This window comes from Daucus carota, chromosome 2, assembly GCF_001625215.2.
Source record: "Daucus carota subsp. sativus chromosome 2, DH1 v3.0, whole genome shotgun sequence".
NCBI lineage: Eukaryota > Viridiplantae > Streptophyta > Magnoliopsida > Apiales > Apiaceae > Daucus > Daucus carota.
Window position 1 is genome coordinate 36249919 of NC_030382.2, and position 27714 is coordinate 36277632.

The 27714-nt window shown below is 33.3% G+C and overlaps 3 protein-coding genes across 4 annotated transcripts; 1 reads left to right on the forward strand and 2 right to left on the reverse strand.

Moving 5' to 3' along the window:
- Positions 1-2167: 2167 nt before the first annotated feature.
- On the reverse strand, positions 2168-6065 carry LOC108205605 (probable serine/threonine-protein kinase PBL9). Of its 2 annotated transcripts, none has more exons than XM_064087303.1 (7): positions 5879-6065; positions 5578-5635; positions 4008-4330; positions 3653-3788; positions 3322-3464; positions 3082-3205; positions 2168-2700 (listed from the first exon to the last, which is right to left on the reverse strand). In XM_064087303.1, exons 2-7 carry the CDS (start codon positions 5627-5629, stop codon positions 2273-2275), a joined length of 1206 nt encoding a protein of 401 aa, XP_063943373.1. In that variant the 5' UTR covers positions 5630-5635; positions 5879-6065; the 3' UTR covers positions 2168-2272. The 2 variants fall into 2 exon arrangements, with proteins under 2 accessions (XP_063943373.1, XP_017231062.1); XM_017375573.2 differs by having other exon boundaries at positions 5578-5670; positions 5879-6059.
- Positions 6066-18910: 12845 nt separating this feature from the next.
- LOC108206829 (outer envelope pore protein 16, chloroplastic) lies at positions 18911-21508 on the forward strand. The gene is made up of 6 exons (XM_017377245.2): positions 18911-19087; positions 19177-19228; positions 20102-20124; positions 20572-20605; positions 20738-20805; positions 21142-21508. Exons 1-6 carry the CDS (start codon positions 18974-18976, stop codon positions 21280-21282), a joined length of 432 nt encoding a protein of 143 aa, XP_017232734.1. The 5' UTR covers positions 18911-18973; the 3' UTR covers positions 21283-21508.
- A 248-nt stretch (positions 21509-21756) lies between these two features.
- On the reverse strand, positions 21757-22526 carry LOC108206707 (metallothionein-like protein 1). The gene is made up of 3 exons (XM_017377093.2): positions 22366-22526; positions 22190-22258; positions 21757-22102 (listed from the first exon to the last, which is right to left on the reverse strand). The coding sequence occupies exons 1-3, from the start codon at positions 22428-22430 to the stop codon at positions 22009-22011; spliced, it is 228 nt and encodes a 75-aa protein (XP_017232582.2). The 5' UTR covers positions 22431-22526; the 3' UTR covers positions 21757-22008.
- Positions 22527-27714: the final 5188 nt, after the last annotated feature.

Sequence of the window (27714 nt, forward strand, 5' to 3'; positions counted from 1 at the left end):
CAGAATATAAGCCTCAATATATGTATCTTAGTCCTAATTTATTGAGCACTTTATTTCTCTATCACGGAAAAGATGAGGGAGTTGAAAGATATACGACGGTGGCTGTTGGTTTGGATGGGTCACGGTGGTTGTTGAAAGAGAAGCGGACGGAGTGATGCCAGTGGATTGTCAAAGCAGAAAAGGGAGAGAGATGGTGATCACGGTTGCTATAGGTGGCTAGTGCAAGGTTGTAAGCGGGATTATTAAAGTTACCTTAATAACTGTCTGATTAACTCCCTAACAGTGGATTTGTATCTTATTAATGTCTCAGTTGCCCTCACTTTTTTAACGGAATGGTAATTTTTGATGGAAGGAGTGCAAAATATAGCACACGAAATACCAGTTAATTGTGATGCGTGATTTACAAAAATTTGAATATTAAATTATTTTTGAGCTCAAGTATAATGTTGCGAAATGCAATTAACTGCTAAGTTAATCTAACCGTCTGGAACGGTTATCTCCTCTTTCTTGTTATAATATTTTCTCCTCCAGCTCCATAATTAAATAGGAGTATGAGTATGTCTAAGATATATACATAGGCACATATTAATCACTAAAATCTGTGAATTTGGATGTTTTTTAGTGGTATGATTGTTGTAAATATCGGGAGATTCATCATTATTAAAGAATGTAAGCAAACTAAGACGAGGGAAATTTTGTGCTTATTAATTAAACGGAATGGCTAACCTGTGCCCTGAGGGCACAGGATAAGTCATATTAAATGTCATTGACTATCATTAAATTTGCATGATTATCTGTGTATGTATATAAAACATTCAAATTTTATTAAAATATTAACACTATATCTATTATTGATTTATCTTTCAAGTTTATATTTATAATAAAATAATATTTAATTTCAAAAAAAAAGTGAGAATATAGAATAATATTTTTGTCATATTTTATATGACAATTTTTAATTGATTTCATCCACAAATAATAATGAGCCCCCCTGCATATACACTAATATTCTAATTAAAAACAACCACTTTGATATTTAATAATAAATTTATAATTTTTTATTATTTAAATATTATTAAAAAATATAAATGATTAGAATTATAATAGAATACATGAATAAACAAATATCAAATATACTTTTATAAATATGAGCATTTGAATTTACTGATGAGTAGTTAATGTGTGTCAGCGGTAATGCATGATAAACAAAAAACTAAAAGTAATAAATGCTCTTAACCTGTGCCCTGAGGGCACAGGTTAGCCAGGCCCTTAATTAAATATTGGACTTGTAGATTCTTCTGATCACTCTGTAGGTGGTGTTTGTTGGCGGCCCAATCTGGTGATACATGATCCAAGGTCTGCACGTGTTATTGTGCTCAATTGTGCAATAATTGTTCATCATCAAATTTTTGTGCATCATCCACATCAGATTTGTTAACATAGATCCTTGACAATTTATCCTGATTAGAGAAAACGGTAGAATGAAAGAGGGGGGCAATGGCTTTCGGGGTGTGACACAAATTTGGAGGATCATCTTCTAAAAAGATTATTAGTTGAAATGGTTAATATACAGCTTCGATATCTGGTTTAGTTTTCCCTGCTGCAACTCATCAATTTATTACATTTATTAAGAAATAAGTAGAGTAGAATCCTATGATGCTAAGAGTGTTCAAGTTGAAGACCAAGTTTACACCTTTAACTTTCGGAACTCTGCTTTGAGACTTGCCGGATTACCCTGTATCTTTAGATTCATATCAATAACAATTACAAGCACAAGCAGGGACGGATCTAACACCATGGAGGCAAGATTATACATATACCTTTCCAATTCATATCACAATGCAGACTTTTAGAAGTCACTGGGGCAAGTACCCCCACTTGCTCATGCTAACTCAGTTCCTGATTACAAGTTATAACACTACTAAGACGGGAAAGAAGAAGTGGAAAGGCCTCCAAAATCAACAGCTCTACTTCTCGACTCCTTCCTACCATGTGTTGTGGGTGGTAACCCTAACTAGTTAGTACTAATCGCTACAAGGTACAATAATGCTTCCTTAGGAGCGAGCCTCAATTGCATAACCAGAACAGGGTGACTTAAACAGGAAAATTTGAAACTAATGTGCAGAACTCCTAATTAGTCGAACAATATAGCAAGACAGACTATACATGGATATAAAATACATGTAAATTTTCACATTCCTGAGAAAATTGTCGATTACAATATGTTTATTAAGTAAAACATGAGGGTAATTAAGTAATTAAAGTACTTGCTCTAGAGGGGAGAAGCTGATGGCCTGGGATAAGGGACGGCTTTTGCATCTGTAGCATCACCAGTACTTCGTCTACGATACCTCTGCTGGCTATTTGGATTTCTTTGAGTGTTTCCGGTTGTCTTTGAATTCTGAAGCTGCTCCAACTCTTTTACCACCTCATCCATATGCGGCCTGAACTTTGGGTCTGTTGATATGCATCTTAGGGCGATGTTGGCCGCCTTGTGGGCTACATCTAAGGTGTATTGACCCTGGAGACGATTGTCAACAATGCGGAAAACTTTACGTTTGTTGACAAGGTAAGGCTTAGCCCACTCCACTAGATTGTGCTCTCCTGATGGCCTATTCTTGTCAATAGCCCGTCGGCCAGATATCATCTCAAGCAGTACCACACCAAAACTATATACATCGCTTCTAGCAGTCAAATGACCTAGAAGAAAGATTGCAAGAGTTAACAATACATATAATTCACCTGCTTTGAGTCGCAATAAATTCATTTTTGGCGGGTATCCTATCATGTTCAATCAGCTTCTTATCCTAAAATTTTCAAATTACGCTGCCAAGAACAGGGACAAAGGAGCACAAATATACAGTACCAATTTGTGTATAAATCCACCGAAAAGTAACATGTCATTCTTATACAGTTTGAAGCCAGTTGGGGAAAATGTAGTCTTAAGACACTTGGTTGACTGAAACAATAAGAGGATTTGCTTAATCGGTCGATGGTCGATACACAAGCTGTGTTGGCGTGGTAGGAGAAAAGTCAAAAAGGACGAGACGGAAGTAATTAATTGTAATATTGTATTTGTACCAGTGGCCAAATATTCAGGGGCTGCATATCCATAAGTTCCCATCACCCTGGTAGAGACATGGCTTTCGTCACCTATTGGGCCATCCTTGGCCAATCCAAAGTCAGAAAGTTTTGCATTGTAGTCCTGTTATTATATTAGTGAACTATTAGAACAGCAAAGAATATATTAATATTTCTAGTTCAAAACATGCTATAGAAAATGTTTATATCATATACTTCAAGCCAGATAATGCTACGTACCGAATCAAGTAATATATTAGCAGTTTTGAAGTCCCGATATATTACTTTTGTTTTTGCACTGTGAAGAAAAGCAAGCCCCTTTGCAGCACCAAGAGCAACCTTCATACGAAGATTCCAAGATAGAGGTTGGAAGTATGAGCCTCCTGTAAACAAATACTCCCAGTCAATTCATAAATGTTTGGCTCCTTCATCAAAGTAGGGGGCAAAGTGAACCGGGAATTGGCTGCACCAGCATTTAGTATATAATTCTATTCACACCCTCACTTGGTGGATTTATAGATCCATCCTGGGGCGCTTAATATAAATAAGCAGTTAGGAATTAAGAACTCACTCCTGAACAAATGATTTTCTAAGCTGCCTCGGGGCATGAACTCATACACCAAAAGACGGTGTTCATCCTCCAAGCAATATCCAATCAATTTCACTAGGTGAGGATGATGAAGCTGTCCCAAATAATTCACTTCTGCCTACATGACCAGAGGGAAAAAAAAGAAGTAATTAACGCACATTAAAGAAACAACTCCAATTCAGCATTGTTATCATAAAAACTAGGATGACAGAATTATGTTTTTTTTTTGTCGAAAGAATTAAAATTATTTTCTATATATATATATATCTAGGCAAACTTTATAAAGGAGCAAGTACGACTGAGTGCATCTCTAGTTAAATATAATTTAGCAACTCACCAGCCACTCCTTGTGCCCCTGAAAACTTTCTTGATTAAGCCTCTTTACAGCAATAACCAAGCCAGTCCCAGGTTTTGCAGCCAAAAGCGATTGCTCATCAATCCAGCCCTTAAAAACTGCACCAAAGCCTCCTTCTCCAAGCACACTATCAGGCCGAAAGTTCCTGGTGGAAGTTTTAAGATCTGCGAAACTGAAGCTCTTTAAATTAGAAGACTGTAAAATTTCATCCTCACTCCTCGGTGTTGGTGGCACTGATGATGAGAACTTGGTGCTTGAACTGTTTATTCCATTTCCATCAGAGCTAACTCTTCTTGAATTCACCCCTGAAAGCCAATGTCATGTCTACATTAGACTAACATCATCAGATAGACAAAACAAAATTAATCTGAAGGCTTAGCCTATCGGATATCCCTAGTCCTAAGTTATACCATAGGTTTCAATTGAGGCAAAGTGTGTGCAAGTGTTTAATTTTCTTGTAATTGACCTTGCCTAACAAAATTTTTTTTTTTTAAAAAAGCATAAAATATATATTATATATTAGTGTTAAAGATGTCAAGCAAGAAAGAATACTAGAATTAATTTTACTTGATATATCAAGCACACAATGTATTATGTTCAAAAAATTATATCAGAAAATCTACAACCCCATATATAAATTTTAGATAGATCTAGATATATATGTCGATATACGTGGTATTTGATTGTATTCAATGATTTTGTAACCCGTATATTGACTTATGAAAGTAATGTTGGAGATAATTTTGCCAATTTCATTAGCACGATAAGAAAACGCTCAACGTTCACCGCCGGACGCCCACCGCCCACCGACTAACGCGTATTCCTCATATTAATTGTTTTCAAAAACTAAATGATATAGTGTTGTGTACTTCATCCGGTGAATTACATCATCCAGATAGATATTCAATGATTTTGTAACCCATATATTGACTTATGAAATTAATTTTGGAGTTGATTTTGCCAATTTCGTAAGCAAAATAAGAAAACGCCCTGCGCCCAACGCTCAACGCCCACCGCCTAACGCTTATTTTTCACTTAATTTACATATTGTTAGTTTTAAAAACCTAAATGATATTGTATTGTGTACTCCATCCAGTGAATTACATCATCCAGATAGATATGAACACACATAGATGTGGTTCATAACAAGGAACCATGATTAATAAAGAACAAAGAAGAACTATTTCCATAGTTGGGATCAATAATCCATGGAGGGGAATTAAAATGATTCGACAAGTTGAATTTTGTTGAACCTTCGTGATTGTCATGTGTTGTTAAAGACATGATACAATCCACATGCACCCCTTTTCCGGTGTTAACAAAGCGATAACTTAACATGATTTCAGAGCTCAGGCTAACATCAACTCTATAATACAGATTAATATTTGAGCAACACCAACCATACAATCAAATATACATACACACATATGATTGTATCAAAATATCATATTCACACATGAAACTATAAACATGTATTTATCAGACTTTACAATAAATTGATGTTCCAACTTTTACAAGAACTAACAAAACAGAGCATGGTGGCAGTAGGTACCTGTGTGATAAGGGCTCTCAGCTTTGATTCGAGAACTGAAGCAAACACCCATTTCAACCTAAACCAACCAAATGAAAACCTTCTTTAAAATCCCTGCACATAAACATAATAAATTTCTAGTTTTCACTAACATAGATCTGGGTGTAAAAAGCAAAAAAAGAAACACACACACACACACACTAAAAAGTTCCTATCTTTTTGCTGCAAGAACCATGTCCTGTTAATCACCAACACTACATGATAGTTGAAAGAATAGAATCAAGCATATACAGAGTACATAATCTAGAGAGAAATGATTCACCTCTTTTTATCTGAAACTCAACAGGACCTTGAGAGAGTGAGAGGAGAATATACTAGCTTCATTCAAGATATTGAGGCTAGTGATTTTAAGCTGGCTAAAGATTTTAAATATGAGCAGTAATAATAAATTTGGAGTTGGAAATTGGAGATATAAAGAGAGGGGATGGGGTTACATATTGGTTGAGCTGCTGAATTTTTAACTACTTGTATTTATGAGGATCACAAAGTTTATCTTCAACTAGCCCACCAAAATACAGTATATAGTATATGCTTCAATATTCCTGTATTTTTACAAGAATAATATGATAAGCTTTTGTTTTCAAGAAACTTTTTTTATAATTAAAATACAATAAATATGCAAAATTTTCTGATTATTTGAAATTTGGATTACATATATAAATATGATTATATTATCAATTTTGATCAATATAAAATTTGGATGGGGATAAAATATTTAATTCTACCTGAGTTGTATAATTGAAATTCTAATGTATCAAAATTCAATTCGTAGTCAGAAATGAGAATATGTTAATAATTGACCTTTGTATGTGTAAAGGCTAAAGGTTTTTTTTCTTTCTTTCAAGACTTTGATGAATATGTAAGGAGAGAAGATAAAAAGATTGGAAGAAAAGTGAGCGGTGGGGACTGTCCCGCTCAAGTGGAAACCTTTTCCTGGGGAGATAAAAAGAAGTCGGAGAATGTGTCCTCGTGTCCTTGGCCGTTGTAATGTTAAATCCCATTCACATACGGAATATCATGTATTTATATATCGATTTTTCTAGTGTGTACTAAGCATTAAAAAGTATAAATTTAATTCATTTTGATTTGCTATTGTTTTTTAATAATGATAGACCTTTTTGTATATACAATAACCACACCAATCAAAATATTTCAAAAATATAAAATTTAATGCCTAACATGTGCTCATGGCATACACGAAACAAACCCTTTATACACACCAGCAATAATATTATGCATGTGTTTCGCACATATTAGTTTTTTATATTATAATAATTAGTCAAATATCTGTTTCTTCCGGTATATGATTTAAACACGGATTAAATATCAAGTAGATGAATTGTTGCTTCTAAAAAAACTAAAACAAGTTACTCATTTCAAATTTCAATTAAACTGATTATCAATTAACTTAATTTGATCATTCTGTTATAGACGAAAATTAAAATTTCCTTTAATTAAAAATGGTAATATAGAAGGGTAAAACTCATTTTGGACTTCAATATAATTACTAAAACTTTCTGTTTGACTCACATAATCATGTTAAAATCAATCTTTGATTCTCCTTATTTTTGATGTTTCAAAAAATCAAAACCACATTTCATCATGATTTCGTGAGCCAAATAGTAAGTTTTAGTGAACACATTCAAGTCCAAACAAATTCTACCCTTTTATGTTATCATTTTTTTAATTTAGGATAATTTCAATTTTTGATTTTAACGGAATTATCAAATTAAGTTAATTGATGATCAATTTGAGTCAAATTTACAATGATGACTTGCTTGATTTTTTGGGACACAGACAATTACCTACTTATACTAAATAAAACAAGAACCATATCAATTATGGACAAAAATAAATAAAGTCGTGTTTGTATATGTAATAGCAGATAAAAATAGAGGAAATGAAAAATGAAAAATATAAACAAAGTCGAGTCCAGTGCAAAGTCGTCTCTTTAAACTTATTCGCCACATTAGCGTATGTGACGATTTGCTTTTCGGGATAAAATGGATTACAATGTCGTTATAAAAGAACGACACCACCACCGAGTTAGAAATCTATCAAGAGAATTATCATTAGAGGAGGACGAAGAAATGAACTAACGATTAAGTATTTGTGAGATTATTAACCCTAACGACTTATAGGAATATATATAGGCGTAGACAATTTTGTGTTTTATATAATTTACATAATTAATCAAACACATTAATTAATTAGGTCAGTAAAATTCGATTATAGTGCAAAACTGTTTCATTACAGCTTATTTGTCACTCATTGTATGTGTAGAATTGGCGCTCCCAGGATAAAACAAATTACAATGTTGTTGTAGAAGAAAGACACCAATAACAAGTTAGAAATTGAATAAGAGAATTTTCACCAAAGGAGAACGGAGAAAGGGGGTATGACGGCTATGTATCTGCGAGATTATCAACCCTAACTATCTAACTACCTATAATTTCGAATTAGTTTAAGTCAATTTAATTTGAGCACAAGCCGAGGGGAAAAAATAAATTAGCAGAATTAGTCGATTTTATTCGATCCCAATTTCTGTTACATTCGTGTCTGCAGGTTGCACACGTATAAAAACCCAACTTGTGAAGACACAAAATTTATCTCGAAATTCCATATTTTCACCCTCAACGGCACTACACAAGTGTTCTACTGCATAAAACGTCCAAAGACTCTCTGTATTACTAATGTGGGACATAAGGTTTCACTTGAAGATTTCTACTACTAAGGAGGTATATCCTTAAATCATCATGTCACATCCATATCTTAGTTATTTGAGAAGTCATTTGTATATATATTTAAAAAAAAGTTAACATCAATCTTTTACAAGTATTTCTAACTTTTTTATATAAAACAAGTCAAGAAAAATAAAAGTTACTTTTAGGCCCTGTTTCTTGCTCACATTAGTGCATCCAACCGCACACCAGTAATTTCGCTTCAACAACAAATCAAGATAGATCTGTTTTTGCTAATACAGTACGACGCCGACCATTAATTATTACCACCATTTTAGTGAATAAATCCAAATTTTCACTTTATGGCAGATACATGTCATTGTAGGCCGTAGCCACAGCTATTTTACACTACTGCCATTCCTCGCGACTTTTCTTTTGTTCAATATGCACAACCGAGGACGAGGAGTCAAACGGCGGTGTTTGTGTAAGTTTGCAGCATTATTTTAAACTCAAGTCGACAAGTTGGACTGTGAATTGTGATTGGAAAAGCCGGCATAAGTTTTCTTGAGAAAAGGAAAACAGGACCAAAAGAAATACAAATTTGCTCACTTAAATTGTTAAATTATTGTTTAGACAATATTGAATTTTTGTTTGTAATATTTAAAAGTTGCTTGCCAAAGCAAAAGCCCATAAATACAAGGTAAATGTTTCCATAAAATATAATTGTGATGGAGTGAAGCATTATTATTTTTGATAGAAGAATGAAACCAAAACGATGTTTCCATAAAATACAAGGTAAATGTTTTCATAAAAAATATTGCGGCAATGCGTATGTTGCATATGGTGTATCTGCTGACATTGTTGATGATTACGTTCGTATTGGAGAGAGTACCGCAGTTGAATGTTTGAAAAAATTTATCTCAAATATAATTATGATATTGGAGGGTGAATAGTTACGAAAACCAAACTCGAATGACATGCAACGTCTATTACAAATGGGTGAAGCTCGTGGCTTTCCATTGACTGCATGCACTAGCAATACAAAAATTGTCCAAAAGCTTGGAAAGAAATGTTCATGAGTGGTCACAAAGGAGTTGCAACAATAATATTAGAGGCGGTTGCTTCATCTGATCTATAGATATCACATGCAGATGCGTGATAGACGGCACATCGTCAGCTACAAAATAATTTGGTTGAGCATATCTCGTATTGTCGCAATAATCATTAATTTTTTTTATATTGTAATGTTTAATTAATGTTCTTAGTGTGCTGTTTTTATTTCATATTTTTTAATAATATGATGTATTTTAATTATGAGACATTTTTTTATATTCAAAAATTTTAATCACTTTCATATGATTATTACAATTTTAATACTAATAACTTAAATTTCAAATTATATTATAAAATCATTTAATTATATATATTTACCAGTAATAATAATTTATATGGTCCTACAAAATATTATAAATTTTTCACAAACCCACCTAGGAGTGAGGTGGCACATACTTGTGTTGGAAAATAGTAACCTATATTGTTTGTAGATTTTATTGACAAATTAAAGATTTTAAACGGTGATTAGTGATTATAAATTTGAATTTAAATTATTTTATTTCAAAGGGCATACTCGTTAGTAAATTAGAATTTATTTGAATTTAAAGTGTTCATTATTTAAATGAATTATTCGAGTATTTTGAGGGACGCTATCTCGTATAAATTTTATCGATTAAAAAAGATTTTGACTACACCGTGGGATCTTTTCTTTAAATAATTTAACCGAATAAACCGTGTCAATATATTAAATAAAAATACATTATGAAATAATTCTACACATTATTGCACAATTTTTATTTTCGAAAGAAGTAGTATGTAGATCGTGTTCACCGTTCGAGTATTCCAACTTTTTATATATACAAATTATGATCATCCCTTGGGCAAGAGCTAGATTTCTACTTATCTAAAACTCTTTTATATGCACTAAAAATGGACTCCCCTTTTTCTCCTAATTCAAATCTCTCTCTACGACCTGAATTCTGAGTCTGGATTGCAGTGGTTACCTGTTTTAAAGTGTTTAATTTGATGGATTCGGAGAGGGTAGATGGCGTATTTATTATGGATATAGACACATGTTGACATTGGCCGAATATTTAAACAGATGTTTACACTCACGTTGTAATACAAATAATTTTTTATTTATACAGCTGATCAGTGGCAGTCATATATACAGACTACAAAAGAGATTCGGAAAAAAATAATGCTTCTCAGCTTCTGAAGAATTTACGCCCCGTTTAGATGGATTTATACAGAATTCGACTAATAAATCTGAATCCCTTTTTGCATATTATTTGTGTTAATTAATTTTTGGTTTATAAATCAGAATTTAAAAAAGCAAAAATTTTTAGTCTTTTGTGATTGATTACGAATTTTCAAATTTGACTTTATAAAAATGTAAATGTGATCATTTTGAAAGCTAATTTATATATTAGTAATATCCCTTATAATTTATAAATACTAACATTTAAATTAATAATTTAAAAAATTAACTTTTACTTATACTTATGATTTATAAATAATAAAGAATTTTTTAAATTAAGCTACCCAACTGGTTTAACTCGACAACATGTGACTAACGCTAACCGAAAGAATACTCCTCCAGAGTCCGCCGCAGCATAAAGCACACGTTTGTCTCAGTCTTATTTAATCAAAATAAGTATTTATTTTAGTAAATATTTCATATTATTATGATGATTTTTATTATGGGGTTTTAATAATATTTAATAGGTGTTCACAATTTTGTTTGTGCAGTTAAGTTACATATAACCGTACATAATTATATAAGTTTTCAGAAATAAATAATTTAATTTTATTTCTAAATAGTAATACACGACGTTGACTATTATTCAATGAATAAATCCAAATTTCCGCTTTGTGGTAGATAAATGTCGTTGTAGACCTATCCCCACACTCACACAGTTAATTACACAACTCACAACTGGTGTAATTTACAGTATTACAATCCCTTACGATTTTGTTTATATTTTTTTTGTTTTGACTGAAGACTTTCTTTTATTAATTCAACGTAAAAAGTATGGAGTCAAATTGCATTATCGAAGTCTCCAGGATTACAATTAAACTTGCATTCTAGAAGATATCGACATAAAGTGAGACTGGGAGAAAGAAGGTATGTATAAAAGAAAATTTATTATCAATCTCATTTGAATGATAATTCAGATTATTTTAATTAAGTTAGAAGGGTTGAGTGGATGTTAATAATAGACACATATTGTAAAAATAAAAAAGATTTATCCTAAATATAAATAGCTAAAGAACTTCATTAATATGAGAGAAGTTTAAAAACAAATTTAAAAAATTGCATATTACTATTTTTGAATTGAGGGGAGATTATTGTGTGGGTGTCAACTCAAGTCTCAGCAGAAGAGGCACAGATATTATTTGAGCTTGTTTCATCCAATACTCACAAACTAATCATCGATATTGTCCACGCTGGATCACTAACTTTTTTATACACATCTCATGAACAATGAACGATGATTATATCTATATTTAATATTTGTTCACTTATTTTCACACACTTCTTTGAAATTAATGAACCAAATCATATGACCAATTTAAGATTATTTATATGATTGGATTATAGAGAGGCCATTTGAAGATTGTATTTTATATTATTATAAAAAATATGTTTTTTATATAATATATATGGTTATCATGGTCTCCGAGTTTTCCAATAAATTGTGATTTCCATCTAACTTATTCATGCACACGTTTATATATATAAACGCACACTGATTTTTTAATTATACAATAAAGTCAATCATTAATTATGATATATATTATAATTACTTAAAACACATACAATATTTAATATATTATTCAATATTTGGTTCCCTTAATAGAGACACTATTTATATTTAATAAATATTAAATTGTAGACATTTCAACAAACGTTTAGACTTATTAATCGAACTTATTTAAGAGCCAATTCATGAACTATAATTACAAGCAATACTCAAGAATACATTAATGAACCTATTCACGAACTATCGAACCAAATTATACTATAATTACGTTTGGCTCGCTTATAAATCGATCTGTAATATTATGCTGAATATCGATTCATTTATATATCAAATCAAAGTCAGATCGATCATTTTTCAAAATGGACGTCTAGTTACTCACTAGTATATTAAACGGCCGTAACAACATCTAATGATTGTAACTGTGAGTAGGCTGTACACGGATTAAACAACAAGAGGCACCAGTCACAATTACACTTCAATTGACTTTTTATGGGAATGATCTTTTTATTTCTCTTCGATACTAATAAGCTTGTAGATTGTAGACATGTAAATATGTTTGAAAAAATGCTGGAAATTAAAGAAAGCGGTTCGGGGAAGACCCAAGTAAAAGCGTGCAAGGTGGTCCTTGTAGATTTGTACATCGAATCTTTTCTTTGTATTCCTGGGGGCATGCATCTGTCAACCTATCTTCTGCTACTGTACAAGTACATCTTGGAGCTCCTATCTCTTGGATTTGTGGCTGTGAATTTGCGTTGCCTGTCTTCTTCCTTCACTTTTTGGTCTAATAGTCAGCCCTCATTACTCACATCACGGCCCCGATGAGCAGGAACAAAATTATCATAAACAGCTGAATGTCAATGCCGGATCCTCCAGACCCATTAACTTGCTCACTCTAGATAATTTTGAACCACCAAATATGTATTCACATAATCAAACATCAACAAGAACAAGTAATTAATTGAAGTTTGAATTATTTCAGCGCGACAAATTGCACCTGTCTTTAGGAAAAAATAAGATTGTAAAAATCGGAACTCGGTCCAACTCGGTTTGGTTCCGGAAAAATAGTACTCGGAATGAGTTATCGGATAACTAATCAGATATTTTTTTAATTTTTTTTTTTTCACATATAGTTATATACTGATTAATAATAAAACTATCTAATAATATTATATTTTAATAACACACTTGAAATAATGAATTTCAAATAAAAGTTACTTGTTTAATAGTTTTTGACATAATAATCATTCACAAGTTTTAATGATAAAACACATATATTTTCTAATTAATATTAATACTTTGCAAAAAAAGACCAAAGCATATATAAATATACATTTAGTCTCTTTTGAAATAATTTTCAAATAAAACAATAAAAAATTGATAAGTCCAGTTCAAAAAAAATAAATTGATAAGTCAAACTCGGATTTGACCTCGAGTACTCGGAGTCAAACTGAGTTTTGACCGATTTTTTAATAAATCAGTTTTGAACCTGATTACTCGGAACTCGAATCGGACGAGGGGTTAAAAACGAGTACTCACAATGAGTATTCGGCGGACTCGGCGATTTTTAGAACACGAAAAATACATGTGCCGACTAAGATGGGTGTATTAAATTCAAAATTTATCATAACTAGTTGAGAAGCCGCGCGCTGCGGTGACCTATAAAAATTATATTAATAATTTAAAAATAATATTTATAGAATAAAATCAATTTGCGGTGATTTATAAAAATTATATTAATGTATCAAAATTAATATTTGTAGAATAAAATAAATTTCTACATGTAATTAACGATTTAAAGCACGACGAATCTTAATTTTAATTGTGTTTTTTTTAAAAGTAATCATGTTATTGACTAACATTATCATTAACTTTTCCGAACACAACTTCTTAGACATATACACCACTCCCTGCATATAAAAAGCATACGGCTCTTTAACAGAACTGATTGATGACATCTAGCCATATACAACGATCCAATAAAACAGATAGTAAGCTTGCAAACAACAACAAATACGTCCGATGAACAAAACAAATATTATAAAAGAATAACCAACAAACATATATTAATATTATAAACATCTCGATGCAATACCAATAATAAATTTCTAAATGTGATTAACGATTTAAAGCACGACGAATCTTAATTTTAATTGTGTTTCTTTTTTTGAAAAGTAATCATGTTCTTGACTAACATTGTCATTAACTTTTCCAAACTACATATACACCACTCCCTGCATATAATAAACATACGACTCTTTAACAAAACTGATTGATGACATCCAACCATATACATCGATCGCCCAATAAGATAGACAGTAACGTCCGACAACCAAAACAAATATTATAAAAGAATAACCAACAAACATATATCACTGTGATTAGGGGTGTGCATTCGGTTAATCGAAACCGAAATATGAAAAACTCTGCCGAATACCGAACCAAATTAATTTCGGTTTTGTAACCGAACCAAAATTTAAATTTTGGTTAATACCGAAACCGAAATTATTAATCAAAATTTTCAGAAAACCTCTAAAAAGTGAAAAATATGAAAATAATTTGAAATAAACATCATTACATCAAGCATTAAGATAATTTGTTACTTAAAAATTACAACTGCAAGTCTCCAATGAGTCACTTTAAGACAGTAGTTAAAAATATTTAAGTTTACAATCCAAGTTAATAAAAAAAGTCTTCATCCAGAAGCCAGTCCCTGCTCCTGCACCGATATCTTCATTTGATAATGTCACCTGCACCTGCACCTGATATTTTTTTTTATAAAGTAAATAAAACTTCAGTTGACCGTTCGGTTTTTGGTTAACCGCGGTTAAAAAAACCGAAAAATGAAAATTTGGCTACCGAAAATCGAACCGAAATATAAATTTCGATTAACCGAACCGAAATTATTTTGGTTATTCGGTTTGGTTTTCGGTTAACCGAACCGAATGCACACCCCTAATTGTGATATTGAGATAATGTGCAGGTTGTGTTTAGATGATACAAAACCCTATAGGGGTATTTATAGGTGCAGATAGATTTGTGTGCTATTTTTTTCCATAATTAAATAATCTGAAATAGAATCAGATTAAAAAACTTGCAAGCCAATATATTCCATAAATAATCTGAAATGGAATCAGGTTAATACTTGCAATTTATTATATTCCATAAATAATCTGAAACAGAATCAGATTAATTTATGCCAAGATATATACCATATACAATTATTATTTTTTTTGATATTTTTCATCCAAAAATTCCAGAAAATTAAAAAAATAGAACGGAGCTATATGAGAGACACCACCTAAACGCCACCCGCTTCTCCTTTATATAAGTATATTGATTTTATAAGTTAATAATTATTTATAATTTTTAATTGATAATAATTAATTTTAGTTTTACACAAAGCCGGACCGAATTATCACAGTATCTTGTAAAAATTGTCGCGTTTATGTATTTTTCAACACAACAAAACTGCACCAGTCTCGAGAAAAATAGATGTTGATTAAATTTTTTCATTCAACAAAACATTTAAAAGATATTTAAAAACCGTTTAAATCGCTGAGGAGGATAAAAACACATTTAAAACTCATTGAAGATGCTCTAATAATAGAAAATCGCATTAGTTATGGATAATCTCGTTGGAGCATATACCAAAACTCTTAACTAAAATTTATTCTCTCAGTCACTCTAATTTCTTTATGATTATTTTTACATTATTTCACATGTATTTTATAATTCTTAATAAAATATATTTTTATAATTTGTTTGTTTTGAAGAGTATTTTATTAAAATAATTTATAACGTTATGAAAATATATTTTATTAAAAATATCAAAGCAATGTACCGGACTCGAAGAACACAGTTTCATAGTTTTAGCATTCGCAGATGCACATGGGTTACTTAAGAAAAATAGCGTGACATGCAGCAGATTTGGCATCAACCAGACTCCAGAGCCAGTTGAAAGTGCTTAGCATATTTCTCCAACTGATAAGGCTGGCCCAAGATGCCCTAAACTGATGGGCCGTAAGCTTCGTTACAACTTATAAGACAAAAAGAATGACTCTGATATGTCAAAAAAAGTACGGCCAACTCCAATTATTATATATAAATTTGGATCTTTGAATGATCTGAGTATTCAAATTTAGATCCTCAAAAATCTAAATATGGACCATTAGTATTTAATGTTCCAAATTTGAATCATTATTTAGAGCATCTCCAACGGCATTGCCTATAATCGTGGGCTAAATTGGATCTGTAAAACATTATGTAAAATTTGTTGAACCTGTAAGACATTTTGCTTCAATGATACTGGCTATATTGGTTGGTTATAATTTAAAAATAGTATGTTATTAATATTTTAAATTGTTAAAATAGAATATATCAGTTCAATTTGGTAATAAATGATGTACAATCTTCCTACAGATTTTCTTACAGACCTGTAGATGTTCGACAAATTTAGCCATCCATAGGAGATTGGCTAAATTTATAGACAACAGTTGATCATGGTTGGAGTTGAGTTTTTGGAGCTGTTGGCTAAATCTTTTTATTTTAAGTATGCCAACTCATCTTTTAGCCGAGGGTTTTAGATGGGTTCGACAAATTTAGCCATCCATAGTAGATTGGCTAAATTTATAGACAACAGTTGATCATGGTTGGAGTTGAGTTTTTGGAGCTGTTGGCTAAATTTTTTTATTTTAAGTATGCCAACTCATCTTTTAGCCGAGGATTTTAGATGGTTGAAGATGCTATTAGTCCACCATTAAAGTGGTTTGGGAGGAAAAATGCCCCAAATTTGAATTTTTAGATTACACATGAAACTCCCGCTAATTGATAAAACTCAAGTCACTCCGTTCTCCATCGCCGCACACCGTCACAGTTTCTACTATCTACAATGCTCCAGATAATTATTGCAAATTCTAAAAGATTCTCATGTTCTCTATCTGATATGTTATATCTTCAATAAAATGTAAAAGTTAACACCTAAACAAACTTATGATAGGAGGACGTTTTAATATTGCTCCACATGAACACATTATAATTTAGTATTGCTCCAATATAACACATTCACACTCATTAAGCCAACCACAATCAACAACGCTCACATGTTTGATATGTACTTGTTGAATAAGATATTTTAATATTGCTCGAAACAAATATATTCATACTCATTAAGCCGATCACAATCAACAATGGTCAAACGTTTGATATGTATGTACTCGTCCAGTATTTTCAATAACCTGAACCACATTCATGCCATATACAACTTGCCCAAATACCACATTAGACGTATCCTGATGGTTCATTGCAGATGCAAATTGACAACTTCGGCTCATTTTTATCTTACCCATTATTATTCCTGTTAATTGACTCTTGATTGCCGATGACAGAAACATACTCTCCGGAATACACAATGCCAAAACTCAGTCCCTTGTATCCAAAGGCTTGCCAGACTTTCCTATTAACCTTTTCAACTGCGCAAAGTGCGCGAAAATTTTCAGCAGTTTGGGAAATTGTGTCAGCTAAGGCTCGAAAACAATCCCACCAGTTGGTACACCAGCCATGTCAATATACAACATAAAAACCTTGGGTTTCTCCTGCAGTCTCTTACGGCCTCGAACCTACCGAGTTAAATGCTCAAGGCAATTTATATGACCACCTTAAATTCCGATCATATGTACCAAAACTAGTAAACCACTAGCAGCACCGGTTTTGAGCAAGTGCAACAGCAAAGGCCCATAATTTATGACTATTTCTTTCTATCTTTTAGTATACTTATGATAAATTAATCTCTCTTTAAGTTTTATCATTATTTTATTTAAACAATAATTAGTACACTGTACAAGCAGTAAATCTCACACAACTACACACATATTTAAGTCTAACTACCCAAAAAACAAACAATTTTTCAGCTGTAGTAGTACAATTTTGTTTATGATATCTTGTTATTTTAAATATATTAAAATTTTGTTTTGTTATTCAGAAGGGCCTCATTCTTAAAGTTAGCACAGAGACTCAAAAAAGTCCCGGACAGCCCTGACCACTAGCCTTGGATAACCATATCATAAATGTCAATTACGCCATTGATGCAGTATGAAAATGAAGCTCGAAGAAGAAGAGTACACCATAATTCCACTTATATAGACCTAAGCTATACTCTGGAACATTTTGTGTCCTGAATATTAGCTACATATAGAGGTTTGAGGTCCATACAGGCAGAGGTGGTTAATGTGAATATTGGCTTCATTAATCATTATATTACTTGCATGGTCGGCAAGGTATTTTACCGAGGTCGGCAGTGGGGGTACATAGGGTCTTGAAACATTCTTGATTCACGTGAATCACACCACAAGATACATTTTTGAGTCACATGAATCACACCACAAGATACAAGATAAGGGATTGCAAAATGGAAAACAAAAGAGATAAGATAAGGGTAGCCAAGGTGACTTATATAAGTTATGGCCCTGTGAATCAGCGGTTAGCGGATTGAATTAGATGTTTTGAGTAGCTGATTGAAATAGATTTTTTGACTAACGGATTGAATTAACTGTTTTTTGTAAAATGGTTTGGTAAATAGTTGTTGTTTGATTAGTTTTTCAAGACACATACCAAAACCTCTAACCCAAAAACCCCAAAAACTCCTCAAAGCAGCTTTTTGAAAATTAACTTTTTGAGTCCAAACATCTGCCAATCGGCTAACTATCAAACACTAACATTAGTTGATTGTAATAGTCAAACCTCTAAATAACCTCAAACCTCTAACTTCCTAATACGGCCTGTATATATTGACCAAGAAGTGATATCTTCAGTGTGTCCTAAAGTATCAGAGAAAAAAAAAGGATCAGTCTATCTGAAAGAATGCCGCAGACAGGGTTCAATGGGTCAGTTTCGTCGCCTAAGGTGGATGTCTACGTTGACACGGGCAGTCAGTTTCTTAATCACACTGTCGATGGTTTCTTAAAGATTGGTTCTGTATGTGTTTACACAAACTTCCTCTATAAATCCTTTCATTGTTATGTATATTGTTAGTACCCACATTGACATTGTTATTTGTTCCTCAGGTTGCTGTGGCCAGAGCAGCTGCAGAGGAAACTTATAATGTTGTTGTGCAAGGTACGTAAAGCCATTTCACCATCCACATTTTTATTTATATTCTTTTGTCTTTAAATGATTTGTGTGTTTATGTGTAAATTATGCATGTCCATAGAACTTGTTCGGTGTCCCTTAATCTGAGCATGTCTCACTTGAAAGTAGAGTCTGAGGATGTCAGGTCTAGTCATCCTCCTGGCAAACCTTATCTTCCTGCTATACTTCTAGAATTAGGGAGGTTTTTCATATACAACATACATGTGGCTATAAATTTAAAAAATGATCGGTTAAATTATGAGCTATTTTGAAATCTGAGAAGAACGACTTGATTGGATTATATAATATTTTAGCAATCCTCCTCACCCAGAAACTCATGTTTTACAGGATGGTTCATCAGGAGCCATCTATATTTTGTCACCAGAAGACGTTTATCTGTACTATTTTCCATTTGCATCTATAGTGCACTGAATTGATCCGTTAAATCTAGATCTTAAATTTTACCTAAATTAACGATTTTAGCACTATATTGAATTTTTTGTATCCAAATTCCAAGTAACCATCAACAAACAGTTCAATAAAATGCATGCATACATAAATCTTACACTGTAATACTATTTGCATCAGTTCATAAGTCTCATTTGGACGCTCATATTTTTTTTGATCTATGGTAGGGAATAGGGATAATGTAGATATACATATTTAATGTAGATAGTATTGAGTTAAACTTGGGTTTTCACCTTGTAAGTTGTATGTATGAATAGCATATATTCCTTGCTTTTACTGTGAATCTGCAAATGCTAATGCACACATATGAAGATAGAAGTATAAATAAGTTTTTGGTTATATGTTCTATGTTATAGTGGTTGATATGGTTTTCGTTTTAATTGGATTTTGCAGGAAATTTTGATCTGGAGAAATCGGTGAGATTGCTATGATTTAATTAAGTCCTTACTTTGTTATTAGCTAATCATAGATTAGTGCTCCATATGCATATATATGTGCAGCCCTAGTTCTCATAAGTCACAATTTGTCAAGAGTAAACCTGATCAGAAGGAAAAAAAACTAATTTTGAGATACATTTTACTATTCATATCATATTCTGGAACTAATAACATGCCAAAATCTGGTAAACTTACAATTTTCAACGTTCTGCTTAGATGTTGTTTATCATAAGCCTTTGACTGGTAATGACTAGAAAAGTAAACATCTCTGGGCTGTGAACATGAAAGAATATTTGTGTTTAAATATGTAGTAGCTTCCATACCATGAGTCCGTGACACTTCAATATTTTTGGGGTCAATATCCTATAATACATGCATGTAATGTTGTTCTTTTGTTGATATAATTAAACAGTTCTTATATTGCAGCTTACAAAGATGTGTAAAGAAGGCGTGTTTTTCGGTAAGTTTCCTTTAAATAAATATAGTAGAATAAGAGAGTCATTCTCTATGTTATTACTTGGTTCTTATAATCACTTTTCTTCTTTAATGCTATAAAGTTATCCCAACTCCAAAAAATTCCTTGATTTAACAGGAACAGTAGCTGGGGTATATGTTGGAATGGATTATGGAATGGAGAAGATCCGTGGTACCAGAGACTGGGTAATCCCTCATGTGCTTTACATCAATATTTCATTATTAAACATCCTTGCACGTAGCTGAAATAATCTGGCTAGAGGGTCTGATCATATGACCTTAGGGGTCTTCGGCTGTTAACTTAATTCTTGCATCTAGACAGTGTAACATCTGATTAACAGGGCATAGCATTGAGTTTTTTTTTCATGATGTAACAATAAATCTTTTTTAGAAAGGTATCGTTGCTGCTGTTTCATGACGAAAATAAAACTAGTCTTGGCTCTTTTAATTCTTTTCCTATGCTTTGTAATTGTGTATCTGCCTAAGTGCCTATTATTGAGTCAAAATGTTCTCATGTTTCAGAAGAATGCGTTACTTGCTGGTGCAGCCACGGGTGCTCTGGCGTCTGCAGTTGGCAATAACAAGAGGGACAAAATTGTGCAGGATGCAATCACAGGAGGGGCAATTGCAACTGCTGCACAGTTCATCAACTATCTGACATAAGCAGAAATACATGCAGTTTTTTTTTTTTCTCATCGGTTGTTTCACAGTTGTGACGAAATTTTAATAAATTGTTCCTTCCATTTTCACTTAATTTTGTCACCAACACTTTCAGATCATGGGAAATTATATTCAATAAGTCACAAAGATTTGTATTCGTCACCAACACCTCCTTTTTGCAGTTATAAATTCTCGATAAATAAAATCATCTTATATGTTTAATTGCAGATACCTATGTCTTCATGCAGTATTTCTAAAACAAAGTTAGGCATTTTAATTTGGTTTCGTTTGCTACTCAAATATGCTGATTCAGGTATCAGTGTGTATGAAAATTCTCTGAGCTTTTACATATTTCTCCATACAGGGCTTTGTTGCACCTAGTTTATCTCTTTCATTTTAGGATAGAGTCGACTGGCCAATGAACTTTGAAAGAGGCATGTACGACATTTAAATATTGAATCTCTGGAATCGGACAAGAAAAGAAATATAAAAACAGAGATTTATACCAACATAGCAGTTAATTACATTGGGACGACATAATTACACAAGGTGACAAGGATAGTCTGGTCTAACACATCATCAACATCCAAATCTATGGAAATTTTAGATGTATAGATCTCATCAGTCTTATTTGACATTCATATAGTTCTACTGAACTTGAATAAAACACAGTGACACCTGCTAAGTCTTTGTTGGTACTCTCCATAATATCATACTTGATGAAGATGATCAGCAGTTGCATGGATCACAGCTGCAGCTTGATCCGCACTTGCAGGCGTGCCCTCCCTCTGCTCCAAAGCTCTGCTCTTCCCCACCGAAGTTACTAAAAACATGGTAAATTAAATTTTAATGCTAGAAATATGTTATAGTATTCATAAGTATATAAGATTTGGTTAAAAATGATGTAAACCTCTTCACTGGTGCAACACCGACGATAAGTGTAGCAGTTGTGCTGTTTTCAAGGTCAAGGTGAGCACAGCTGCATGAGTATAAACATTTCGTCAGTTACAAACATAAATGCAACTAAAATACATGCGTAAATCCTGTTTAATATTCTTTGTATATAGTACAAGGTAGAAGGTTAACCTGCAGCCGCTGCCACACTTGCAGCCAGAACCACAGCTACATGATGATGATCCACAGCTAGACATCTTCTTCAAATTCTAACAAGAGATTTTAAATTGAAGGGGTTTGAGTTTTTGCTGAATTACATAGCTAATGACTCCTGTATTTATAGTGCAAACAGATGAAATCAGAGTATGCTATCAACCGTACACGTGTTACATGATTGAATTGCTTGTTCCCGCTTGATGGATATGATAATATAATTAAATCTTCCTAAAACATTTCTTAACTTTTCATTTTCAATATACAATTTTACACTATCTTAGATTAGTGATATCTTGTACTATGCTAATACTAGATTGGTGATATCTTGTCCTAAGGTGTGTCTTCTTGTAGTCATTAGACAGTAGCTATAGCAACTTTGTATATGATATTGGTGATGATTCAAGCACTCCACCTAGTTCATAGTTTTCTGATTTTTTAATCAAATTCCCTTTCAGTCAATTATCTTCGATGGATATCTATGCAGATCCTGCTTCAGAGTGAATCTTGATGGTAAAAACTAGGTAAATTCATAGAAGTAATTGTTGCTTATAGTGAAATAAATTAGTACAGCATCTTGTGACCGAAGCAAAGATGAGGCACATCTTATCAGTAAGCTGTAAACAAATTACTGATGAGGCAGGAAGCATGCTGCTTAATTTGACCTAAACAAAGTTATCATGTTCATAAAGATTAAAATAATTTTTGCAGTTTTAATTAAGGTGGTAATCCTGTTATCTGGCTCTTTGATCACTGCAAAAGCAAGGGCTGAAATTGTCAATGTTTTGCATAATAATCATATAACTGGGCTTTGATTTATTTATTGTTAATCAGATTAATCATCCATTTATTCTGCACTTTGTATAAAATTTAGGCACTAGGTTCTAATTTCAGAAAATACCCTTCATGCATCAGCTAGTTTGCTAAAAACATTATAATTTGTCGAGGTGTGATGGAACTCAAATCCATGAAATCAAGAATAATAATTCGAGACTATCATGCATTTCAAAACCCTCACTTTGAAGAAATGATTCTTTATACCAACATTATAGCAGACATTTGAAGGACACGAGTACACAAGTTGCCGATGACATCTAAAAACTCTAGATCTTCCTAGATGTTCTGATGGCAGTCTTATTTATCAAAATTAATTTTCGTGAAAAATAGAAGCTGCTACTATGTCGATTCACTTCATCAAGTATGCTCATGATCCGCAGTTGCATGGATCACAGGTGCAGCTTGACCCGCAGCTAGACATTTTCTTCAAATAATTAAAAGTTTGTACGAATATTATATGATCATATATCGTATTTGTTGGCTTGGCCACGACCCAGAGTGGACAATATCATAAAGATTCGGAGTTAATGGGTGTCATGCGGCCAACAGTATTATTACAGAGTAGACTTTGAGTTGGTGAAATCACACTCATTACCCTCCCACTGAAAGTGCGAAAAAAGAGATCATATAATTGAGGTGTTTCATATTTGTTATTTGGAAAAAAAAGAGGCTTATTTCAGAAAAAAGTGAAGTTTTATGTACTTTTCCTAAAAAAATAAGCCCTTTCTGAAAAATAAGTGTAGCCAAACGACTCCAAATGTTATTAAACCATACACGAGAGCAAATCACAGGGTCCTTGTGTATATATGAATATCATTGTCTCCTTCCCACCTAATAGCTAATGAATCTTGGATTCCTTAAACCTCTCATTTTCACAGGTCAATTTACTAGTGCTGGATTAGTTGTATGTTATTGGTATGAAATTTTAACTCTAGCTCTGAAAGTTGTTATCTCATTTTCTTGTTTACTAATCCATTTCCTTTCAATCAACCATCGGCAGATGAAAGCTAAATAAATTTATATGAACAAAGTATTGCTCAAGATATATGCTTGGCCATTAGTTAACAGAAGGAACATGATGTAGAGGTTAGACGGCTATGAAGAATTAGTCTGTTCGACTTTATCCTGACATACTTGTTTTTACCTGTTGATACCTCTCCACCATGGCTAGTAAGAAATTAAAATATGAATCTTACCTGCATTTTTTTTAAGGCCTCATTAAAACCTTCAAGTGCAAAACCCATAGGGAAAAATGTTGACAACTATGAACATAAAGTTTCAGTAGGAATCAAACCAAGAACCAGAGCAAGCAGTGAGAGAAACAAGATATGTGAGAAAAAGAAGTCTGCTTTTAATAAATCTTGTCCTGACCATAATGGGAGATAACAAAAAGCCTTATAGCACTTAGCATCTAGCTATCAGACAAATAGTTTTAACAGCTCAAATAACAACCTCAAATGACAACAAAAGGAAACAGCAGATGGTCCATACCAGTAGCCAGACACAGACAAAATAACATAACAAACTAACAGAACAAATATTAAAAATAGTTTTGAGCATATTCTTCAATACTCCTCCTCAAGCTGAGGATGCATTCTACAGAGTGGATCCCAGCTTGCTAGCATGTTCCTGATGAGCCTTGACTGGGAGAATTTTGGTGAAAATGTCTGCAACCTGTTGATGAGAGGGTGTGTATTCAGTCTTGATGAACCCTTCCTTGATCTGGTCCCTCACAAAATGACAATCTATGTCTACATGCTTGGTCTTCTCATGCATCACAGGGTTGGCAGCAATTGCAATAGCTGCCTTATTATCACACTTCAAGATAGTTGGCGGTAGATCTTTTAAGCCAAGATCTTTGAGCAGAGATGAGAGCCACTTCACTTCACACGCTGTCAATGCCATGGACCTATATTCGGCCTCAGCAGACGACCTCGCAACTACAGTTTGTTTCTTCGCTTTCCATGAAATCGGAGATTCTCCCAAGAAAATGCAATAGCCAGATGTGGATCTCCTAGTAACAGGGCAACTAGCCCAATCACTATCACAGTATGCTGTCAATTGAGCAGAAGAGCTAGAAGCCAGCAGAAGTCCTTGAGATTTAGTACCAATCAGATACCTTAGAAGTCTTTTAGCAGCCTGCAAGTGTATGGTAGTAGGTTGATGCATGTATTGAGATAATAGTTGTACTGAGAAACTGATATCAGGCCTTGTTATTGTTAAATAGATCAGTTTTCCCACAAGTCTTTGGTACAAACTTGGATCAGCCAATATGTCTCCTTTCTCAGGACAGAGCTTCAAGTGTATGTCCATAGGCAGTTGGAGTGGTTTCTTACCAGCCATGCCAAACTCAGAAATAATGTCACTAGTGTATTTCTTTTGACAAAGAAATATGCCATCTGCAGACCTTGAGATTTCTATGCCAAGAAAATACCTCAAGTTTCCCAAATCCTTCATATGAAAATTCTGAGCAAGGAAGCCTTTAAGCTGTTGAATAGTTGTCATACAATTACCACACAGCAGTAAATCATCAACATATACCAGCACCATTGTTATAGTGGCAGATGTGTGTGTGAAGAACAAACTATGATCATTCTTCGACTGAGTATACCCCATTGTTAGCAGTGTTGAAGAAAGCTTGCCAAACCACAACCCCGGCGTTTGTTTAAGGCCATACAAAGTTTTTTTCAACTTGCAAACCAATGTAGAGTTGGTAATGTTGGCAGATTCGACATTGATCCTGCAGCCTAGGTGTGTGTATCCTTGAGGTAACTTCATATAAATAGTATCACGCAATTCCCCGTGTAGGAAGGCATTGCTCACATCCATCTGGCAAGTAAACCAGTTCTGCATAGCTGCTATAGCTAATAAAGTTCTTGCTGTAGTGAGTTTTGCCACAGGGGCAAACGTCTCAGCATAATCTACCCCATACTTCTGCTTATTTCCCAAAATCACAAGCCTAGACTTGTATTTTTCAATAGTTCCATCAGGTTGAAACTTTGTCTTGAACAGCCACATACATCCTATGGCCTGCTTGTTTGGAGGCAGTTCAGTGATTTCCCAAGTATCATTAAGCTCCAGGGCATCTAACTCTGCATTCATAGCATCTCTCCAGTGAGCATATTGCACAACATCTTTAAAACTTTTTGGATCATGAGTTTTAGCAATGGTTGTCATGAAGCAGTTAAATTGAGGTTCAATCACAGTAGTGGCCAGATTAGATATGGAACTGATGTTTGGTGGCAACACAAAATCTTTCATCCAGGAGGGGTTTCTTGTGATTCTATTGGATTTTCTGAGAACAAGTGGTGGTGAAGCTAAGGTTTGTGGTGTGTCGCTTTCTATTGGCTCCTCCTGTGAGTTGGTGTTATTCACATCATCCTCATTATCTGATTCAGGTGAATCAACAACCCAATCATCTGTGTTTATAACAGGTGTGATGTGTGGGAATGTTGGAGGTACTGGACTCATGAATGAAGCTGAGCTGTCTTTGTGAAAGGGGAATATAGATTTATGAAAGACAACATCCCTCGAAATAATTTCTTCATTATTAAGAAGATTGAGCAATTTGTATCCCTTCTTTAAAGGCTGATAGCCGAGAAAAACACATGGCACACCTTTATAATTGAATTTATCAGTTGAAACAGATGGATTTGAAGAGAAGCATAAGCACCCAAACACTTTCATGTCGTCATACTCAGGAGGCTTGTTGTATAACAATTCATATGGAGTGTGATTGTTTAAAACAGATGAAGGGAGTCTATTTATGATGTACACTGCTGTCATAACACATGCTCCCCATAAGTGAAGTGGAAGCCCGGCATGAAATCTGAGTGATCTGGCTATTTCAAGGATATGCCTGTGTTTTCTTTCAACCCTAGCGTTTTGCTGGGGTCTGTAAACACAGGTTGTTTGATGTAGGATGCCTTTCTCAGAAAAAAATTGCTTCGAAGCTTGGTCAGTGAATTCTAACGCATTGTCAGACCTCAGAAATTTGATGGTTTTGTCAAAGTGATTTTGAGCATATTTATAGAAGGATTTCAGGTTATCAAGACAATCAGATTTATGCTTAAGCAAATAAACCCAAGTATACGCATTGTCAGACCTCAGAAATTTGATGGTTTTGTCAAAGTGATTTTGAGCATATTTATAGAAGGATTTCAGGTTATCAAGACAATCAGATTTATGCTTAAGCAAATAAACCCAAGTATGTCGAGTGCAGCCATCAACAATTGTGAGGAAAAATCTATATTTCCCATTGTATGGCAGTTTATAGGGTCCCCATATGTAGGGGTGTACACGGATCCGTGAAACCGACCGAACCAACCCAAACCGATCATATTTCACCCGAACCAATCCGAACTTTTTTGACCCGATTGATAATTGGATTAAAAAATGAGTAACCCGATTTAATTGGGTTGGACACGGGTTTCGGTTTTTTTTAACCGATCCAACCCAACCCGATTAAAAAATATTAAATTACATATAAAA